The sequence below is a fragment of the Columba livia genome, chromosome Z (genome assembly GCF_036013475.1).
Source record: "Columba livia isolate bColLiv1 breed racing homer chromosome Z, bColLiv1.pat.W.v2, whole genome shotgun sequence".
NCBI classification, from domain to species: Eukaryota; Metazoa; Chordata; class Aves; order Columbiformes; family Columbidae; genus Columba; species Columba livia.
Window position 1 is genome coordinate 12,649,073 of NC_088642.1, and position 20,652 is coordinate 12,669,724.

A 20,652-nucleotide genomic window follows, 5' to 3' on the forward strand; every position below is an offset into this window, starting at 1 on the left:
GCTGATTCAGGCCAGAACTGCAGAAAAACAGGATTTTTTCCTGACAGCAATTGTTTGATCGCTGAAGCCAAGCACTCTCAACAACCACCTCCCTCTGCTGGCAATAGAAAGCACCGATAAGAGAGCCTGATGAAGCAGTTACATTGAAAAAATGGCTTAAGAGAAGGTGGCAAGAAAGGAAAAAATGAAGACCCCTGGGGAGACAGGAAGGAGAGGGAGGTGTTCCAAAGACAGCAAAGGCAATTTAAACTGGTAAAGCTGAAAGCTGAGTGAAGAAGCAAGTGGAGGAAAACCAACCAAAGACTCCCAGCTGGTGAAAGAAAGAGACCAGAAAGGCAGGGAAGTGGAACACTATGATATAAAATGAAATTTGTAGGACAAAAATAAAGACAACAAACTACAAAATTACATTAAAAATAGAACAGAGGAACATAAAGTAATGCTTACAAAGTGCTCAAACTATGAAGATGAGAATTAATATCCAACTATAAGAACCAGCTTTGTCTGGAGTTTGAATAAGAACCAGTAAAGAAAACCATTTGACTTCACAAAACAAGGAGGGTAAAATAAGATACTGAATTAACAAGTCAGCCATTGTACCAGTGCAACCCGCAAAAGGACAGTGGGCAGACAGCATGTGACTGCACTGCACAGTGATGTGCACATAACAGTGCAAACACAAACTGTTAACACCAGCTGTTCTGAAGTGCCTGTTCAAGGTGTTTCACATGTATTATAAATGTGAAAAGTTCATACACAAATAAGTTGACAAATGACAACTTGTTTATATTAACTGGCTCAGGTCCCATGATGGCATAATCAACATATACTAATATGTAGCCTAAATCTGACTATATGACTTTGTATCCTACTGTTCTCCTAAAGAACTTAGACACATCTTGTAAGCATGAATGCAAGAATGCAGCCCTTGCTGGCAAAAAAAAAAAAAAAAAAAAAAAGCAGCTTACACTTAACTAACAGCTCCGAAAGACAAGACGAATAACCTTCTGTAGCCAGTGCACTCAGCCAAGTGAAATGCTGTTTTTTTTTCAAACATTGCCTGTTTGCAGAAATGCACTGTAACAACAGTGAATACAAGGAGTATCTCTTCCTTGTGAATAAAGAGCAGAAGCTGCAGCCTTGTAAAACAAAAGCATGTCTGATAGACATTTTTTTTCCCATGACAGATACTGATACCTGCAGTAAGAGCCTACATACTGATTTTATAAAACAAAAATCATATTGTTAACATGTTCAATCATAATGCATTGTTTCCTACGTGTCTTAGTCTTTCTTTTGTACCTTCTTGTCTTTTTCGGAACCATCTGTGAGCAGGATTCCCTTGGCTTGCATATGACGGTACAGGATCTTCTGAAGAGCTGACATATCACATTTGATCACATATTCCACCTAGTGTAAAAAAAATATCAACCATAAACACACTGACATAATAGTATTAGGATCTAACGGCAGGTTCTTGTAATCCTGAAACACAAATCAAAAAACTATTAATCTTTTATCCATACCCTAACACCACATATGATTTCAGTGTGCAGCAATCCAACTAGAAGCACAGCAATGAGTATCTCCGAAAGATTATCTCTAGGAGTCACAATTACTACGAGACAGTTAGATCCTAAGAATGTAACTGCAGAATTGCTAAATGTATTTTCTCATTCTATAATTTTAACATTTTTAAAATTAATTTAGAATTTAATTTCTAACATGTTATTTTAAAAAATATATTTCATAACTTGTGGACTTTATCCTGTCTGTAAAGTATTCTAAAAATATCAAGCCATGCATTATAAAAAATATCATCATTGTATACCTAGCAAATAAGCATCTCTCAGAGTGTGTATTTAGGATTATGCTTACCTAGGTTGGCATAGAAATATGCTGTTTTCTCAACATCAACTCAAAGCACAGGGAATTAATAAAGTACTTTAAATTAATAAAGTACTTTAAATCCAGTAATACAAACACTTCATACGCCAATTTAGCCCATTTCTTCTATTACACAATTTCCAGATTACAGTCACTATGGTTTTAATAAATTACGTAAAATAAAAACAGTCACATAATAAAGCTACACTAGTGGATAGAAATCTTCCAAGTGGTGCCTAAAAGAAAAAGTGTAAGCTTCCTAACATTCAATGAGTAAAGGGAATAAAAATTATCAGGTTATTTTCTTCTCAGAAAGACAGGAGGATGAACTCGTTAAAGAGAATTGACTATTTATTCGACGGCTTATTTACCAAGATTTGTAACATCAAATGAACTGATTAACACGCTTCGGTCAACAAGTTCAGTCCTCATGGCTGGACTAATTGCTTTTTTTTTAAACAAGATAATGGAAACAACAAGAAACATAGTCCCGAGCACGACTGTGTATGCAACTTCTAAATCCTTCTCCTCCAATGCCTATTAAAGGATTTATCAAATACATCGGCTCTAACTGGCAGAGATTTGAATAAAGATTTCAGTAATATTTCCAATGTAAGTATGTCTCATTCTCAAATAAATGCTTCTGAGGATACTAAGAATCTGACATTTGAAGGAACAGAAAGTCTCAACAGTAACAGCATTCACAACATTACAAAGATAAGAAATTTTTAAAAGCCTTTCCTATGAGTACTAAGCATCTGTACAGAGCTATTTGTTCATTCGGCCAATGTTAGTCAGCTTATAACACAACTGACAAAAATTTCATTTAGGTATAGTTGACAGACAACATCAGCATCGAATTCTCCCTAGCACCCCTTCAAATTTACTTTTTTATTTAGTTGGTTTTTTTATTCTGGGAAGAGATTTGCAAACTAAGTCAGGGTGAGTCAAGATGAGTTGCTCAGAAACAACAACAATGATCTTTCAAAGCTGAAGAGAATTTTATGTTCTGAATTAAAAATCTGCTAGTTAAAAAAAACTTGTGCAATTTCAACAGGCACTTCACACAACTTCTGTAATACTAACAAAGGACCAAATTCCACCTGTTGTATGAAGTCCAGTAGTCCTTTAGGACTAGTTAAGGGAGCAAAGATTCTACCTGGTGCATGGAGGAAGGGACAGGACAGAATCTAATCCACAGTGTATGGCAGACTCACAACTTGAAACCAGATATTATGGAAATAAGTTGCATGTCTTCTGTGGATGACTACAAACAGAAATAAAGTTGTTAAGACTGGTTAGGAATCCTGAGAGTGCAGAAACTTGAGGTATTCAGGTTTCTTCAGTGGCCAACCTTCTTTGCAGTTATAAACAAACCAACCACAGGAACAACAGATGCTAAAGAAGTTGTCTTCTATAAAATAAATCTGCAGAAGGAACATTACTTAATGCTTAAAAAAAGTATTGAACCCCTTCCACAACTCTTTTTATTGCAAACCTTTTCTGGCAGTTGGGACTCAACCTCTTTCTTCAATCTTCTCAGCAAGAAGGGTCTGAGCACTTTATGGAGACGACGGATGATCAGAATAGTTTCTTCCTCATTCAAGTCCACCTACAGAAGTTTATAAAAGTCACTACAAAGCAACTCAATATATTAGGTAATGTCTTATCTCGCGTGAAAGGTTATGTGCAATAATTACGTGCATGTTACAACCAAACTGATTCTATATATAAAAAAAACACTGATAATCAAATTTTCTGGCATTATAAAAAGGGTGGCTTTTAGTTACGTTAATTCCCTAAGTATCAGGGAGCATTCAAACACTAATCCTTCTGTATAAGCTCCTTTCTTTTTTCACTGAAGTGCTTTATTTCTGATGTTTTAAAAAAATTGCCACAGTACCCGTTCTCCAGTCATGGCAAATGGAGCGTTGAACCACTGTTCAAAGGTGCTACAGCTCTTGAAAATGGTTGGGAGGAGGAAATTGAGAAGAGCCCAAAGTTCAGGCAACTTGTTCTGCAATGGAGTTCCAGTCAGCAATATTCGTCTGGGAGCCACATAGTGAGTATTCAAGACCTGAGTCAGCTTGCAGTGATGGTTCTTCATTCGATGGCCTTCATCTACTATCATGTATTTCCATCGAATCTGCAAGAAAAAGAAGAAAAGTGGGCAAAGTTAGAGCCAGTCAGGCTTAGTCAAATTCCTCTCAACAGGTATAAAAAAAAGCATTTCAAGGCTGTGACACCAGCCATTCTCATTTATGAGAAAAGCCAAATCAAGCATAATCCCAGTACCCTTGCAAGCAGAAAAAATAGAAACAAACACTAAGTATGCTGAATCTGATGCTAAATTCTGACTTGAGTTGGAATAGCAAACAGAGGACTTCTCCCACTTCTGGGAAAGAGATTAGGGCGACCAGCTCTTCAAGGACTAGAGTATGGTTCATGAGGGAAGAGACCAGATAAACTCCAAATAAACCCGTCTGCAGCAAGAACCTTGAAAGGAGACAAAAGCATTTCCAGACAAAATAACTATGCTCTCAAACAAAAGCAACCCTGAACTTTGTTTTGTTTCAGCTAATCCTATGTTTTTAGTCGAGAATGAAGCAGCATAATTATGATCATCCCATCTCAGTTTCCCCATCTTCAAGTAAAACTTCTGTTTCTGAATTTGAAAGTTTAAATGCAGCCACAGCAGACATCGAAAGCAAGGTGCTCTGTTACCACCCATACTACAACATGGGCAGTCAGCACATGTGCAACACTGACCATATGACTAAGAAGGCCTTGGTCTGCACTTTCAAAGGTGCTAAACTAATTCAGTTTCCCAGGACAAGATTAAAAGCATAGTGATGTCTTTCCTATCTTCTAGCAAGGGTGGGCAAAAACCAAAAGGGAAGCAAAAGTCTGCAGTCTCAAATTGTTCTCGCATGTTCAGAATTATGCTAAGAAAATGCATTCATTTGTATCACAGAGGAAAAAGCGATACTCTGACTATACAGTACAAAAAGAAAGAAGGTGAAAATAAACAACAAAGGGACAGTAAGGACCATGTAGTTTCCCTGTATTGCAAAATACCATCCTACTCTACTTTCTGTGCATATGAAATAGTCTTTCAAATTCATTACATTTTAGGCACACCTGTTGACAGTTAGTGAGCCTTTCAGAACTGGGCCATGTGTAGTAAAGCGTCTGAATATCAAATTAGTTATATGGGTAACTAGTTATACTCATTTGATGAAAAGTAAACACATAGCTGGAAAGGCTCTAATAAAAATAAGCTTCAGGTCAGACACAATGGAAAAAAAAAGTCAGGACTGCATATTAGGTTAAATGCCATCAAACACAAGGGAGAAAAATCATGTTTTTCCTAGGACAGGCAGGTATACAGTACTGACAGAACTGCAAAATGAATTAGTCTCCTGGCCACATTCAGGAAAATGCTGGTGTTTACAATAGCTGTGGCTAAGAAGTCCAGTCATAAACAGAGGAATATAAAAGTAAATGGAAGTTTTAACTTTTATTGAAGGACAGAACAACTCGGGAATTCCCTAAAAATAACAAAAAGCTGTGTTGTGCTATGCACCATTTGAGGTGTGTCGAAGGCTTTGTTGTTAAGAGATGACAGTCATAATTACCTTAGCAAGGATATGTTTGTCCTTTATTATGTACTCATAAGTAGTTAAAAGAACATTAAATTTTCCACTTCGAAGCTGAGGAACAAGGGAACGGCGCATTGCAGGCGTACCCTAAAAGAGAGAGAGAAGTGAGTAGTTACTCCTTCTTCTGATTAATATATTTTTTTTTATAAATTAGCAGACACGAAGCATTCACATGAACTTGTAATCCCACAGTACTGCAAACAATATGTCAACACATTCCAGGCACTTCTTCAGAGTGCTTTCCCTAAACGGTTTCGATAGACTGTAAAGCTCTGCTTATGGGGCACTGCAAACATGTAGCTAGCAGTCCAGTCTCCCAAAAAAAACTGCTTGGCTGCACCACTACTACAACAGCCAAACAGCAAAGTATTCAGCTATGTATAGAGTGAGAAGTAGTTATCATTTGTATTACTCTAATCAGAGGCCTTACAACATGATAATTAACAATTTTATTCTGCACTTCACTATGCGGAAGTAATTACAGTCATCTTCGTATGATTAACTCTCATGGCTTAGTACCTGATACAGGTAACAAAACTTCATCAGTGAACAGTTTAGAAAGGCGTGCAGAGGCAGAGGAAAAACTGGCTCTATTCTCTTTCCTTGAACTCTATAATCATATAAAAAGCAAATCAAACCTTGTAAGATATCTTCACCACAGAAGGAGCCCATTTGTCAAATTCATATGTCCAATTGGATAAAGTCCTATCATAGAGATTATAAAGAAAAAGTTGTGTTTCATCATTTGCAGGTCAAACTTCACAAATGCTTCCAAGCGGCTGCCAACTTTTCAGCACATTTAATGTATCAACCCCATAATCAACCCCATAATTAACAGCATGTTTTTTAAAATGCACTTTATATACTGTAATAAAATACAAACCTCCCTGAGAGGGATTAGAAAAAGTGTAAAACCCTCTTTCAGTACATATTCAGGGATTTCTGAAACCAATACACAGTAGTATTTTACAAATATATTGGTATCATGGAACGTATGAAGGATAAGATAACCCTGAACAAAAAATAGATTTGTAAGAGCTTTTATACTACTTATCGTCCAAATACTGATGTTTTCAAATACAGTCCCAGGAAGCTGGTAATACAATTAAGCTGTGTTCTATTTCAAAAGAACTACTTATACTGCCACCCAGTGCCACTGTGCAGGTTCATTTTTACACTGTGCTTCTGCTGTTTTGCCACAGCAAATACATTTTTATGGCTAAGCTAGTTGCTGTCATGACACACTGGAAAAAAGAAAAACCTTGAGGTTTTTTGATTGCCTATATTTTCTTTTTCTCACTGGACCTGTGATGGCAGCAGTATTAGCTATTAAGAAAAGGCAAGGAAAGAGTTTTTAAAACTTATACAAGAAATTTCAGGTCCACTCAGAAACATAAGAAAAATCATTAAAGAGTACTTAAACCTTTTATTTTTACTGTGTCTGTGTGAAATATGACATTAATAACACTCTCCCTTTATTTTTAACTTGGCTTTACTTTATATGGATCTTCTCCCAGCAATTTCTTTTCGCACTAGGGCTCATCATTTGTATTCACACTATTAGACACAGCTGTGGTATTTGTGTTACTCAATTGGTTAATACTGCAGAATAGTCAGAAGACAGGATACCTCAAAAAGAAACTGAAACAGATGGCCATGAATAAAATTTATCCCAATTCTACAACACACACTCAGCACAACTGGTAGACACATTCTCTAACAAAAAGGCCAGGAACCTTCTGCACATCAATGAAGTCACTTAACACACAAAAGTAAGAAAAAAACGCTGCAGTATCCTACATCAGTTTTACAATGCCTGAAAGTTTTTATGTAAAACGTAGCACTTCCAATCACTAAAACCCACACCTCACCTTTGGAGAAAGGAAAATGCATTAAAGAAATTTATAAAACAAACAACATCTTGGAAAGCTAAGGGAAAGCAAAATGGGGCAGCACAATAAAAAAATCATAATCTGGACACCTGGCCCAAGTGTGAGTATCACTCATCAAGGCCACATCTAGGGTTTGTTATAAAGTACTTAAAAGATCATCCAACTTCATTAAAGCACGATTACTTCATATTATATGAGGTGTCAGGTGTTTAAAGAATTAAGCAACAGATTTTTAATATTACAGTTTGAAGTTGAATGGGGAACTGCAGCCATGTAATATGAAAGAAATACCATCTTCCTCTTGTGGCTTAAGAGTGAATTACAGTAAATTCACTACTTGCTTTGCCAACAGAGTGGACAGTGAAACAAATGCAATTAAGTGCTTTATCAGACTTCTGGACCCCTTCCAATGCTAGGCAAGTACTTGGGAAGAAGTGATCAAAGAAAACACTGCATACATGCTCAGTGTAATCCCACATCTTGTCATTACATGAAAAACAAGTGTGTCTTCCATATAAACCACTCTGCAATGCTTAAAATGATCACAGCAGAAAGAGATCTTTTACTTACGAAAGGGGAACAATGATGAGATATGGGCCATTGAGTCTTTTGTGCTCCATCAGGTAAGTGATGAGTGCAATAGTCTGTATTGTCTTTCCCAGTCCCATTTCATCAGCTAGAATTCCATTCAGATTGTTATTATAGAGTGAAACCATCCATTCCAGTCCCTGGAGCTGAAATGAAGAATAATAGCTTCAGTTATTTAAAACCAAAACAAATAATTAACTTCAGTACTGCCAAACCAAAGTACTGATGCCTCTGCATACTCAGACATTGGGTTGCCTTTAATAATAGTATATGCACAAGGATCCCTACTTATCTTAACACCTTCCCTCCACAAACAAAAGAAAAAACAACAACAACAACAACACGACCAGACTTTCTGGTAACAGCTACACAGAAATCATCACTCCTGTTTAGCAGAGCCCATCATATGAAGTCAGATTTCATACACGGAGGTGTTTTTGTACTGCACACAAAGCGTCACAGACTCTCACATTTAAGGTTGATAAATATTTGACATTACGAGAGTTTGTTCTCCAACTGTCAACTGTTAAATGTTAACTTTCATGTCTCAATTAAAATCTTCCGAAACCAAATTCAGCAAGCTGTGCAAAACATGTCTCACACTTGTCAACTGCATCACTGGTACGCTAGAGCTCTTACAGCACATGTCCATTTAGTGTCTGCTGTCCATGCCAATACATGTCAGAGTAGGTCCCCCTTGTCCAATTAAGCCTTGTGTATAAAATCCCAGAGACAAAAGGAAGAGAGAGTACTGTTACTAAGAAACATCTCCATAACAGAGTTTCATAGTCTGAATACTGCTAGAAAGCACTGACTCAGATTACTCCCTTGTCACAGAGGCTTCCACATGCGTGTATCACATTACTCACACAAGCACAAAGTAAGTTTTTGCTTCTAAGATCCAGACTTTCAGGTGTCTCATGTATGGTGAGAGGCCTGACAGGGTTCAGAGAGAAAACACTACATGCTTGAAATAACCTTCTGTTGTCTCTGTGAGAGAGTATCCAAAATAATGTTGTTAATTTACTGGCTTTGTGCACACTCTGACTGATTCATAAATATATTTAGGTATGAAATACTCTGGCCACCTGAAGTTGATCAGAATTGGTTCTGCAACTGTAAATCCCACTTACAAAGTAGCCTCATAATTGAGAACAGGAAAACTACCTCTTCTACATCACTGAACTTTTTCCGCTGACATACACTGATATGAAGGAGGAGAAAATCTGACCAAACTTGACAGTAATAAACACAGAAAAGCAGAAAAAAATTTGACAAGGAAAAAGCATGTAAATCCTAGAGGACAAGAAAATACAGGACTGAAGGGGAGAGTCACAGAATAGCCTCTTTCAGAAGATTCTTCTTAGAATCAAAGCCAAGCCTCAATGCTCGTGACATAAACCTCTTTATACAAGTGTGTCTCTACCTCTGGGTGCAATTACAATTAGAACGGACATCATAAAGAACAAATCTACTGATTCTATTGCTAGATACCACCCTGAGCAGCTAAAGAACCAGCACTGATTGGTAATCCTTCTGTCAGTGTTACTCCACAGACTAAATTATTTTGCTTTGTGGCACACAGGAGAATTGCATTGCAAAACACAAGTGTGCATAATTTAAGAATATTTCTATGACCCATAAGTAACTACAATTCAGGAAGTAATCTTAATTTCCCATCCATAAGTACTTTAAGCCAACATGGTCATCAAATGAGTATTGTTATACACTATTCATTTAGTACATCAGGTAAACCTTCCCAGACAACAAATGAGGCTTATGCAGTAAAGAACGCTGCTGACTGCATCTGATGGCTCCCTGCTTCATTGGGTGCACAAGCTGTGCAATACAGTGACAATGAGGCAACAAAAATAAAGACGGTGTCATAGCTGAGAAAGTGGTATATTTCTTTATATGGCTGGATTATATTGTCTTAGTCACAGCATTCCACAATTATGCCACAAATGTTATTTAACCTATCACATGACATGTTCTTCTTCTTGTTGAGGGTTTGTGGAATAATTACTTAGGGAGCAAATTATTGAAACTAATCATTAAAGACACACTTACGGAGAATAAAGTTATATCCACATCTTCAGCAAATTAGACAGCTGCATGGTGGGTAAGGAATCTGCTCTGTATTGCTCCACCCTGCAACGCGGTGTGGGTTATTGGATGGCATTGCACTGGGGGAGCCCAGAGTGCTGGCACAGAGTATGGGGGAGTGGAGCAATGTGGAGATGCTGCAGCCAGGCCCTGTGTACAGAGCAGGTATAGGAACCAGATGGTATAGCTGCTGTCAACTAGAAAAGATAAATGTTCCATTCTATCCAAAATGCTAGTTACTGAGCCAGCAGATGTGTTGAAATTTGTTCTGTGATGAACTTTGGTCATTATAACCTCATTATAATGAAAAACACACCTCCATCTCAAAAGATACATGCCTCCATCATGCCCCTATGCTTCCTCGAGCAAGCACTGTGAAGATTTTACCTTAAATATCAAAGCAAGAGTTTTTATGCCCATCAATAACAAAGGCATGTATGACACTGAAGTTCCATGTAAACATAGAAAATAGTATAAAATACCCAGACAACAGGGGAATGTCAGGGAAGACACCATCACTGAAAAGTTAAGGCAACAGCATAACAGACTTCCTGGAACCAGCTGACAGGACAGTTTTGGGTAAGATGTGCACACTTGGTTATACCAAGTGTTTCCCTAGGACACTTAGACTTCAAGCTTGTATTTGTAATCACATTAGTAGTGTTATATAGCCATCTTGGTAATACATATATATATAAATTCTAATACATAGTTCTTTCAACTAATGTGTGTTTTTGCAACTGAAGTGTATTTTTGCAGACAGTATATTTTATCAATGGCAATCTAAAAGAACTTGTACCTGTTACTTTAATAAATCTCATTATTTGTGGATGTAGTCATGAGAATTTCTCATTGAATGCACTCAGACTTACAGTATACATTATACTCTTTGTGAACCTGTGAAAGCATGTAAATTCAATGGCCACGGCCTGACCCTGCACTATTAGTGAATCTGTAACCGAGTTAATTCAATGTAACATTGGACTGGCTGTTGAGAATGACTGGACTTATAGTGCCGACTTGAGGTCATTTGATGTTCACTGGGCATCAGTCAGGAGTTCACCTCAGCTCCCCCTGTGAAAATACTGAGGACAAGGCAGAACACAAAAGAGCTTAATTTCTGCTAAATTAACCCTCTTAAAGCAACAGGACTCACAGTGAGACACAAAGAAGTGCTGAGGATTCACAACAGAACTCAAATTCAGATGGAGTTTTGCTATGAATGAGTAGGATCATGGGATTATTCAGTCTAGTGCAGACTTCAGGCGGTTTTCAGGCCAGTCCCCTGCTGACTAAAGCAGGTCCAGCCTTGGGGCCAGGTCACTCAAGGCTTTACATGGCCAGCAGTTGAAAAAACTATATAAAACCTCTCTGACTCCCTGCTCCACAGTGATGCTGTCCTCTTTTGTATGCCCAGTCTCAATCCTTCTGTTCCAGCTTTTGTTCACTGTTTCCTGTTTTCCCACCATGCCTCACAGTGAGAAGCCAAATATAAAAAAACCTAAAATGCTTTGAAAATCGAAATTGGCTTAACTCTTGAGTTTTCAAGTATTCAAATAAGCTACTGCAATAAATGGCAGTGCTGAGAACCATAGGAAGCAGGGGCTGTAATCATAATGCTTTAGACACTTAGGAAACAGTCTTCCTCATAGTTCTCTCCAAGGAGAAACAGACATCTCTGTGGCATGTTGGTAATCACAGAATCACAAAATGTTAGGGATTGGAAGGGACCTCAAAAGATCATCTAGTCCAATCCCCCTGCCAGAGCAGGAACACCTAGATGAGGTATGTATGATTCTTTATTTTACCTGAATATAGAAACAATGTTCTGCCTGTACATAGAAAAGATGGAGGTTCTTGGGAGTTATCTAGAAAACTGTACAATAGCAGAAGTGTTGAAAACATGTACCAAGCACATTTTCAATCATACATGAATCTAGTTTATGTCAGAAGTTCCTAGATAGTAAATCCACTGAATGACTGTAAAGAATTTGAAACATGAACGTTCAAAGTAAAATATTTTTCTTGTTTCCAAATTTCATCTACCACTTCACTGAAATACTAGCAATTTAATTAAAAAAGTAAAATCCTAACCTTTTAAATACTGGAAGACAGAAAGCAGTTAATTCACCACAAATCATAGAATAATCTAGGTTGAAAAAGTCTGCCAACTCCACTTCTAAAGCATGTCCCTAAGCACCACATCTACATATCTCTTAAACACCTCCAAAACGGTGACTCAACCACCTCCCTGGGCAGCCTGATCACTTCTCTAATTCTGCTGGCCACACTATTCTTGATACAAGCCAGGATGCTGTTGGCCTTTATGGCCACCTGGGCACACTGCTGGCTCATGTTCAGCCAACTGTCAATCAACACCCCCAGATCCTTTTCCACCAGGCAGCTTTTCACTCACTCTTCCCCAGGCCAGTAGCGCTGCCTGGGGTTGTTGTGACCCAAGTGTAGGACCCGGCACTTGGCCTTGTTGAATCTCATACAACTGGGCCTCAGCCCATCGATCCAGTCAGTCCAGATTCCCCTGTATGACCTTCCTACCTTCAAACAGATCAACACTCCCACCTAATTTGGTGTGATCTGCAAACTTACTAAAGGTGCCCTCAATCCCCTCATCCAGATCATTGATAAAGATATTAAACAGAACTGGCCCCAATAGTGATCCCTGTGGAACATCACTCATGACTGGCTGCCAACTAGATTTGGCTCCATTCACCACAATTCTTTGGGCTCAACCATCCAGCCAGTTTTGTATCCAGCAAAGAGTACACCCACTGAAGTCATGAGCTGCCAGTTTCTCAGGAGAATGCTGTGTCAAAGGCTTTACTTAAGTCCAGGTAGACAACACTCACAGGTTTTCCCTCATCCACTAAGCAAGTCACCTTGACACAGAAAGAGATGAGGTTGGTAAAGCAGGACCTGCCTTTCATAAACCCATGTTGACTAGGCCTGATCTCCTGGGTTGTCTTGTATGTGCCATGTGATGGCACTCAGCATGAACTGATCCATGTTTCCTGGCCCCAAGATCAGACTCATTGGCTTGTAATCTCCCTGATCCTCCTTCCAGGCCTTCTTGTAGATGAGCATCACATTTGCAAACCTCCAGTCAACTAGGACCTTCCCAGTTAGCCAGAGCTGCTGAGAAATGATGGGAAGTGGCTTGGTGAGCACCTCCACCAGCTGCCTCAGTACCCTTGGATGGATCCCATGTGGCCCCATAGACTTATGTGTGTTCAAGTGGTGCAACAGGTCACTAACCATTTCCTCTTGGATTACTGGGACTGCACTCTGCTCCCCATCCCTGTCTTCCACCTCATGGGGATGGGTACCCAGAGAACAACTGGTCTCAGTATTAAAGAATGAGGCAAAGAGGGCATTAAGTACCTCAGCCTCATCCTCTTCCTTTGTCACTGTGTTTCCCCTTGCATCCAATAAAGGATGGAGATTCTCCTGAGCCCTCCTTTTGTAGCTAATGTTTTTATGGAAACGTTTTCAATTGCCTTTATGGCAAACATGAAAACAATAAGAATTGAAATTCCGGATCCATGAGCAGGAGAGCAAAACCAAAATATTATTGGTGTGCAACAACAAAAAAAAAGTTACAGGTATATGAAGAAAGTTGGCATTATTATTCAAGTAGTATGTATAAAATGTTATCTGTGATTGGTAACTGTCATTGCTTTGTATATAAAATTTCCAAATTCTAACCTATCAGAGATCTTAAATTTCTTAATAAATATTCAGTTTGCCACGTGAAATACCACATTGAAATGTAGAACATAATTCAAAGTTTTAAATATTTTAATATTTTAATGATATCTCACCTGATAATGTTTTAGTGTGCCATTAATAAGAAGAGAAGACTGCTTTTCCACCCTTTCTGTGATTGCATGAGCAACAGTGTAATAGGACTGAGACCCTCTAGCACTGTATTGCATGCTGTATTCATCATCGACATCTTGTTTGGCTGTCCTGGAAAGCAGAAAAAGAACAAGTCAATTCCCCAAAACAAAGGCTTTTTAACCACAGCTCATATATGTATGTCTAAAGAAAGCACAAATCCCCAGCTGTGGTGTGGCAGATGCACACCCCTCGCTCCCCCTGCCCCCTTCCTTCAATATGGAAGATGCGAGCACATCTTCCTCTCAACACATCCTCCCCACTGCTTTTCCTGCAATGGGGGTAACAGCTTGTTTGTTTGACCCCAGAGCCTACTGGCCAGGGTCATTAAGAGAGAGGAGGAGGGGTCACAGAGGCGCCAAGGGACCGAGAAGGTTCTGGGCACCCACAGCCAGAGTGGGGGTGCAGAGAAGCTTCTGGAATGCCCACAGTCAGATCTGACTCAGGTAGATAAACAGGACTCCCATACAGGCAGGGGTTTTGGCCTGTCCTCTCGGAGCACCAGTCAAATGCTGTCATCGAGAGCCATCCCCTTACCAGGATGACTGCCTAAAGTAATCTCCCGGGACTGGAATTCCCTCACCGAACCGCGTGAGTGAGTGATAAACTTCTTAATATTTCCTCGCAGGATGGCGGGTGTTGTTTTTCCTCACTTAGGCAAAGTGAGGATATTGCGTGCCTAAATATGAGCACGTGTATTTGTTTCCTGGAGTCAGGGACAGCTCTGGCATTGTTTTTGGTGATCCACTTGTATGTGCACTGTGGATCTCCATTGTTATTATTTGCTGCACTCCAATAATTTCCTCAAAGTTGACATCCAAACCTGTATTTTATGTTACTGGATTAACTGATTGTATAAACCCCATTTCTAATCGGTTGTTTTCCTGGACTTTCCTGGACAGAATAAAAGCCTGTTTTGGACCTGGTTGTCTGCCTAAATCTAACTTCAGGGTCCCTCTGTGATATGTGGTGAGCACACCAAAGTGTGCAAGCTATTTTATAAACAGTATACAATACCAAATGATTGTGTTCCTTCTCCTGCAGGTGTTCATGTTAGAGAAGCCACTGTAACTCACTGTAATCTAGAGTAAGCCACTCTCAGGAAATGTCACTGTAAGAAATCACAGTTCCTAAGAAAAAACAGCACTCACTCAATGATTTGCTTTGCATCTTTCTCAGAAACTTCCTCACTGTTAGGATCCAGGAGTATCTTCTCATCTGCTTCTAACCTGCTTGACTCTTCTTCATCATCCTACAGAACACAGAAAAATAATATGGGTGCTGGGAAGTGCAACATATTCCTAATTCATTCTTTCAGCTGGCATTCACATATTGCTAGCTTGAATCGGTCAATGGTTTATGACACAAACCTGAATCACAAAGTTCAGCTTACACCTATTCTGCAACAGAACTGCACTGCGGTGTAAAAAGAGGATAATTTTTGACATGCATTAACCAACAGGAAGTCATGATACTTCAAAATAAAAATCATTTCCCCCTTTAATGATTTTGTGATGTGTGATAATTTAATAAAGCTTAAAAAACCGACAACAGCTATTTTAAAAAGTAACTTAATTTGTCTTCTGGCTACAGCTGCAACAGATTACCAACAACAGAAAATCTCACTAATTAAGTTGAACAAAACACTTTTCTGATTTCTACAAGTGTGTTATCCTAAGAAAGATTTCCTCAGCTCTAAAAAACACTGCTGCTCAAAAGTCTACGCAAAAAGTTCAGGCACAACTCTTTAAATATTCCGCCTAGAATCTGAAAGGTATCAGGCTCTCCCCTCCTATCTTAACACTGAGAGACTTTAAGAATTACATTAGCAGTAATAAGGAGATCTCTTAGGAGATCTGAATTCTATACCTAGTTCTGCTACTAGCCTGTTGATTGAACATGGTCCTTCTCTGCTCCTCAGTTTTCTTCTCCTTTGGAAAGCACTTGTCTGAAAAACGCTATGCAAGTGGGAACACCGATAATTCATAGTATCTGATATTATGACACTGCACGGTTGGGATCTTTGCATGTGTTAATTTTAAGATTGTTTTTAGAATTTTTGTAATAACAGTATTGATATGAATGTCTATCACCTGTGTTTACAAAAGTGTGATGCAACAAGCTTATGCCTGCAAAAATGTGCAGGCACATGATAAGGAGAGGAGAAAATTAAGTATGACCAATCAGCTAAGCAGAAGTATCAGGAGGGAGACCCCTATTTTGCATAAACCACAATCTGAACTTTAGTGACCTTTGGTCCTAATGTGCATGTTTAATCACCTTATACATATTAACTTATCCGCGCTTAGATGCCCGGTGTAAGATATAATGAATTTATGTAAACCCATGTTGTGTGTTCTGTGTGGTAGGTGTGTTGGAATGTTGTTACCTCCGAGTACCTCAGCCAATGGGGAAAGAACAAGGGATCTATGGCTGGGAAGCTCATTTAAAAGAGGATTGTACCCTCTTGTGACGAGATCCCATGAGAAAGTGTCTTGTGGACTCACCGACATGTCCAAGTGGACTCTCCCTTTATTCGAATAAGGTAACCTCTTTTATTCCTCTGCCTCCTTTTTGAACATGGACCTCCAGCAACGCAGACTTCCGTACAGTATTAAATCACCATTAAAGTACTGAATCAAATAAGTCTAGCCTAAACAGTCTGAGCCTAAATCTCTGACAACCTCTAACTTTTAAAAGAGGAACCTGCTTATGTTGTTTGGTTCATGATTACTAATAGAATAAAATATTTACTTTTTCTAAGCCAGATTACCCATTAGCACGCACAAAGGGCAAGTGCTATGAACTGAAAAGAACTACAAACCAGTTACTTTTTCTGTTTGTATTATTCTTAATACACTTATACACCTGCTATTGCTACCCCTTCCTTCCTTATCAAAAAGAGGAAAATATTACATGGAATAAGTACTTGTTTTTACTGTATTTCTTGTCACAGCATTTTTTTAAAAGACACATACCTCCTCCTCATACTCAGAGCCACTTTCATCTTCACTGTCTGACCTGGGAGCAACTTCATACCTGTACAAAGACAACAGAAAGATTATGAATTACAGATAAAAAGAAGAGGGATTGGGTTGAATACATCTGCTCAGCTTACACATAATAAGGAAAGCAAAAAAGCAAAAAGCAAAAGAATATCTAAGGGAAGCCCATGAAAAACAGCAAAACAAAGAGAAAAAGCAGCCTACTTGTATGCTAAGTGCTTACCCAGGATTCATTTCCAGCCAAGCATCCAGCTGACTGGCCTTTGGTGCCTCTGGTCCAAGAAGAACTTTGCCTGTTTCAGTGTGAGTCACTTTGACTGGAAGGTCACTCATCTGACTGCTTTCATCTATGGGCTAAAAATTCAAATGAAGTTTTATACCATAAAGTAACTGAATTTCACATTTGTTGTACATGATAAAAAGAACTAATAGCACCTTCAGAATTCCAGATCTGAATAAGCACTGAAGTTTTGTTATTAGAAGCCACACCTTCCCACACAGCTATCAAGGAGACACTGAGTCACAGTATTTTTGTGTGTAACATACCCTACGCGGCACCCACAAATATATCACAGTATTACAAACAGATTAACAAGAGCAGCATGAGAAAGAACACAGTAGTTGCTTCTGCCCAACAAGACAGAAGGGAAGTGTGCTTATAGACATTTAATCCTGTTACATGTGTAAAAAAATACATACATTGACCTTATGGCGCTTACATGGAGAAACAAAGATGTAATGATTTAGTTAACTTTTTAAGTAAAGAAGACTTATTTTAAAGATTTACTTTCCTAACTTCTTCAATTAAACTGATAAAGCATCTGCAATAACACAACCTTTTATTTAGTCTGGTGCTCTAACAAAACTAGAATAGCATAATTACTTTTTCTGTTTGTTTTTTTTTTTTTTCGTTGTTTAATCACAGGTTTTTCACTTCAAAACTTTTTGCCTTCTACTACTGCTTCTCCTGAAGAATCTTTTCCTAGTATATATATACACATATGAACAAGAAAAAATATTTCTGAACAGCCATAAATACTGTGACTGACAGAGTATAAAACTTAGCCCATATCCATAAATACTGAAGTTATAGCAATGTTAGGCACATTTTCCCTGTGCATCCATAATTATATTAATGGACTTTGCTACAACTCCTTAACTATATCAGCAAAAATATCACTTGCAAGTACAAAAAAGACCAAAAGTAAAACAATAAATAAAATTCTAAAGTCTTTACATAAAAATGAACTGGAACAGAAGCTCTTAATGAGGCAGCATACACTTTGCTACTGAATGAAAAATATGATGTAAAAAATTACAAAAATTACTCATTTCTCTTTGCTTCTTGATGAAGGAAAGTTTTCAGATGTCTTAAGCCATCATAATACTATAGTCTGTCCTGTGTCCAAAAGGTAATTAGATGCAATGTCAACAATGCATTTTATAAAATGAAATTAGAATATGTCTACACATGAACTGCAAGAAAACCATTTACTTTTAAACATGTAGCAAAGCTGAGAGGGATTCTTCAGTATACTCAATGATAGATTCAAGATATTTTTCTTTTAGTCTTCAACTTTCTGAAGATAAACAGGCTAGCACAAATTTTAATCTTGATAATTTTTATTCCTGATTGTAAACAATAGTTCTTCTTAGAACATTTGTGGTCATTATTTTTTTAAGCTATAGCAATGGCACAAAAAACAACTACTGAGAAGTTAAAGAAAGCAAACAAACAAACAAAAAAAAACCCAAACAAACAAAAAATCACCACCATGACACAAAAAAAACCATCTTGTAAAATTCATACCTCTCCATCAGGACCAAGACCAGATGCCATTCCTTCTGCATTTTCTTCAGCCTTCTACAACAAATAAAGAAGTGAAAAATATCATGGTCAGATTTCAAATACAGAGAGAATACTGCTTATGATGTAAGCATTTTGGACCAAGAATATATGTTTCCCTCTATTTCTGAATAGCCTAGAAAGCATGTAATTGAAGGTGTGGGTAGATATAGGCACAGAGTTACTACCACACACACAAACCATTTACTAGTATGAATAGGATACCTACAATACCTCTAGTCACCATAATGTATCTGCATCTAAGAAGTGGCCGACCTACTGGATTTCTGGTCCAGACTTAGATCTCAGTCGCTTACAGACTACGCTAATACAAATTGAAAAGTAATTGATTTTCCCATAAATTTCTATTATTTCATCTAAAGTACTTTAATCTCAGTTTCGGAGGTGCCACCATGCATCACACATTGTATATTCATGCAGACACTTTAATTTTGGACATATGTACATTTTTTTTTTGGTCTGACAGGTAAATAGAAAGGGTATTTTGGGAGTTCTTTGCACTATATCTCAATTAAGTCAGTAAGACCACAATTACATAGACCACAAAAAGATTCCTGGAGTTCTTAGCTGGAGCAAGCCAGATTTTTCTTCTCCCCAGACATCACTCCAAGAAACAAGCAGTATCTTCATCAAAGCATGTCCTCATTTACCCTACTTAAAAATTTAAGGATAGTATGATAAAATGGAAGACATAGTTTGCTTCTGAATTGGAACCTTCATAAACAATTCTGACAATGATTAAGAAAGGATACAGTTTCTGCTCCTGTCAGAGTGCTCAGTTTGTAGTATTCAGCACAGTTTTACTTTGGTTACCAATGTAAACAGACCAGACTAAGAGCAAGAACAGACCTCTTAAATTGTGTCTTTTAGATAAACAGGTTCCAAGTATTGTTAATATGTGTGATAAATTTAGATAAACCAGTTGTTTATTTATTTTTTTAAAGCAGTATAGTTAAGGAATAGCTACACTACCAAATATTGAGATGATCCTCAATATCTGCCTCAGATCAAGCCTTGAGCCTTTGTCTTTGCCATTAAAGCCCATTTTCCAAGATATGAACTTCAAATGAACATGTAGCAGCAGACATGGGTAAATTCCACATTTAAAAAAAAAAAATTTATTCTTATTTCTTTCACATAGCCTTTGTACTCCAGTACACATGCCTAACCACCTTTGTTACCTACCCTTTCAAGGGTATAATACAAAACAGAAATCTGGCTAAGCTTAATTCTAGTCTAAAACCTTTAAAATATTTATGAAATAAAACACTCTTCAATATACAAAACAAGAAAGAGAAGCTTTATAAATACTTCACTGGGCTACACAAACACTATTGGTCCTGCTCATGCAACAACAGTTGATGTTCAGTAAGAACAACATCAATACAAGCCTGCAGGCTGTTTGCTTCAGCATTTCTGGGCAGCAGGTAATATCTGCTGACAAAGAAAGGAACTGTACCAGAATTGAAGAGTTTAAACAAATAGAGGGGCAGAATAAGTTACGATAGCACTTAACCGGCCACAGCCAAACAAGCTACATTGATCAAGGATATTTTTCCCTTGGGTGAACAACAAGGGGAGGGTTCCATTCTTTTACACTTGACACTGGTCTCTATTAGAGGGTGTTTCAAGAAGGATGGACCCAATTTGAAATCAGCTATCTCTGCAACCATGAACCACCCATTCATACGTTAAGAACATACTTTCAACAAAAAGAACAGAGGTTTTAG

General features: G+C 38.0%; 1 protein-coding gene across 7 annotated transcripts in view; it reads right to left on the bottom strand.

Moving 5' to 3' along the window:
- Window positions 1-20,652, bottom strand: part of SMARCA2 (SWI/SNF related, matrix associated, actin dependent regulator of chromatin, subfamily a, member 2) — a 118,984-nt gene that overhangs the window by 50,446 nt on the left and 47,886 nt on the right. For all 7 annotated transcript variants that reach the window (XM_065047244.1, XM_065047239.1, XM_065047241.1 and 4 more), the window contains 11 exons: window positions 18,866-18,919; window positions 17,279-17,409; window positions 17,029-17,089; window positions 15,202-15,302; window positions 13,975-14,122; window positions 8,012-8,175; window positions 6,188-6,254; window positions 5,526-5,636; window positions 3,791-4,033; window positions 3,386-3,499; window positions 1,303-1,410 (listed from right to left, as the gene is read on the bottom strand). In XM_065047244.1, the coding sequence (XP_064903316.1) occupies window positions 1,303-1,410; window positions 3,386-3,499; window positions 3,791-4,033; window positions 5,526-5,636; window positions 6,188-6,254; window positions 8,012-8,175; window positions 13,975-14,122; window positions 15,202-15,302; window positions 17,029-17,089; window positions 17,279-17,409; window positions 18,866-18,919 (1,302 nt within the window). The remainder of the gene's footprint in view (window positions 1-1,302; window positions 1,411-3,385; window positions 3,500-3,790; window positions 4,034-5,525; window positions 5,637-6,187; window positions 6,255-8,011; window positions 8,176-13,974; window positions 14,123-15,201; window positions 15,303-17,028; window positions 17,090-17,278; window positions 17,410-18,865; window positions 18,920-20,652) is intronic.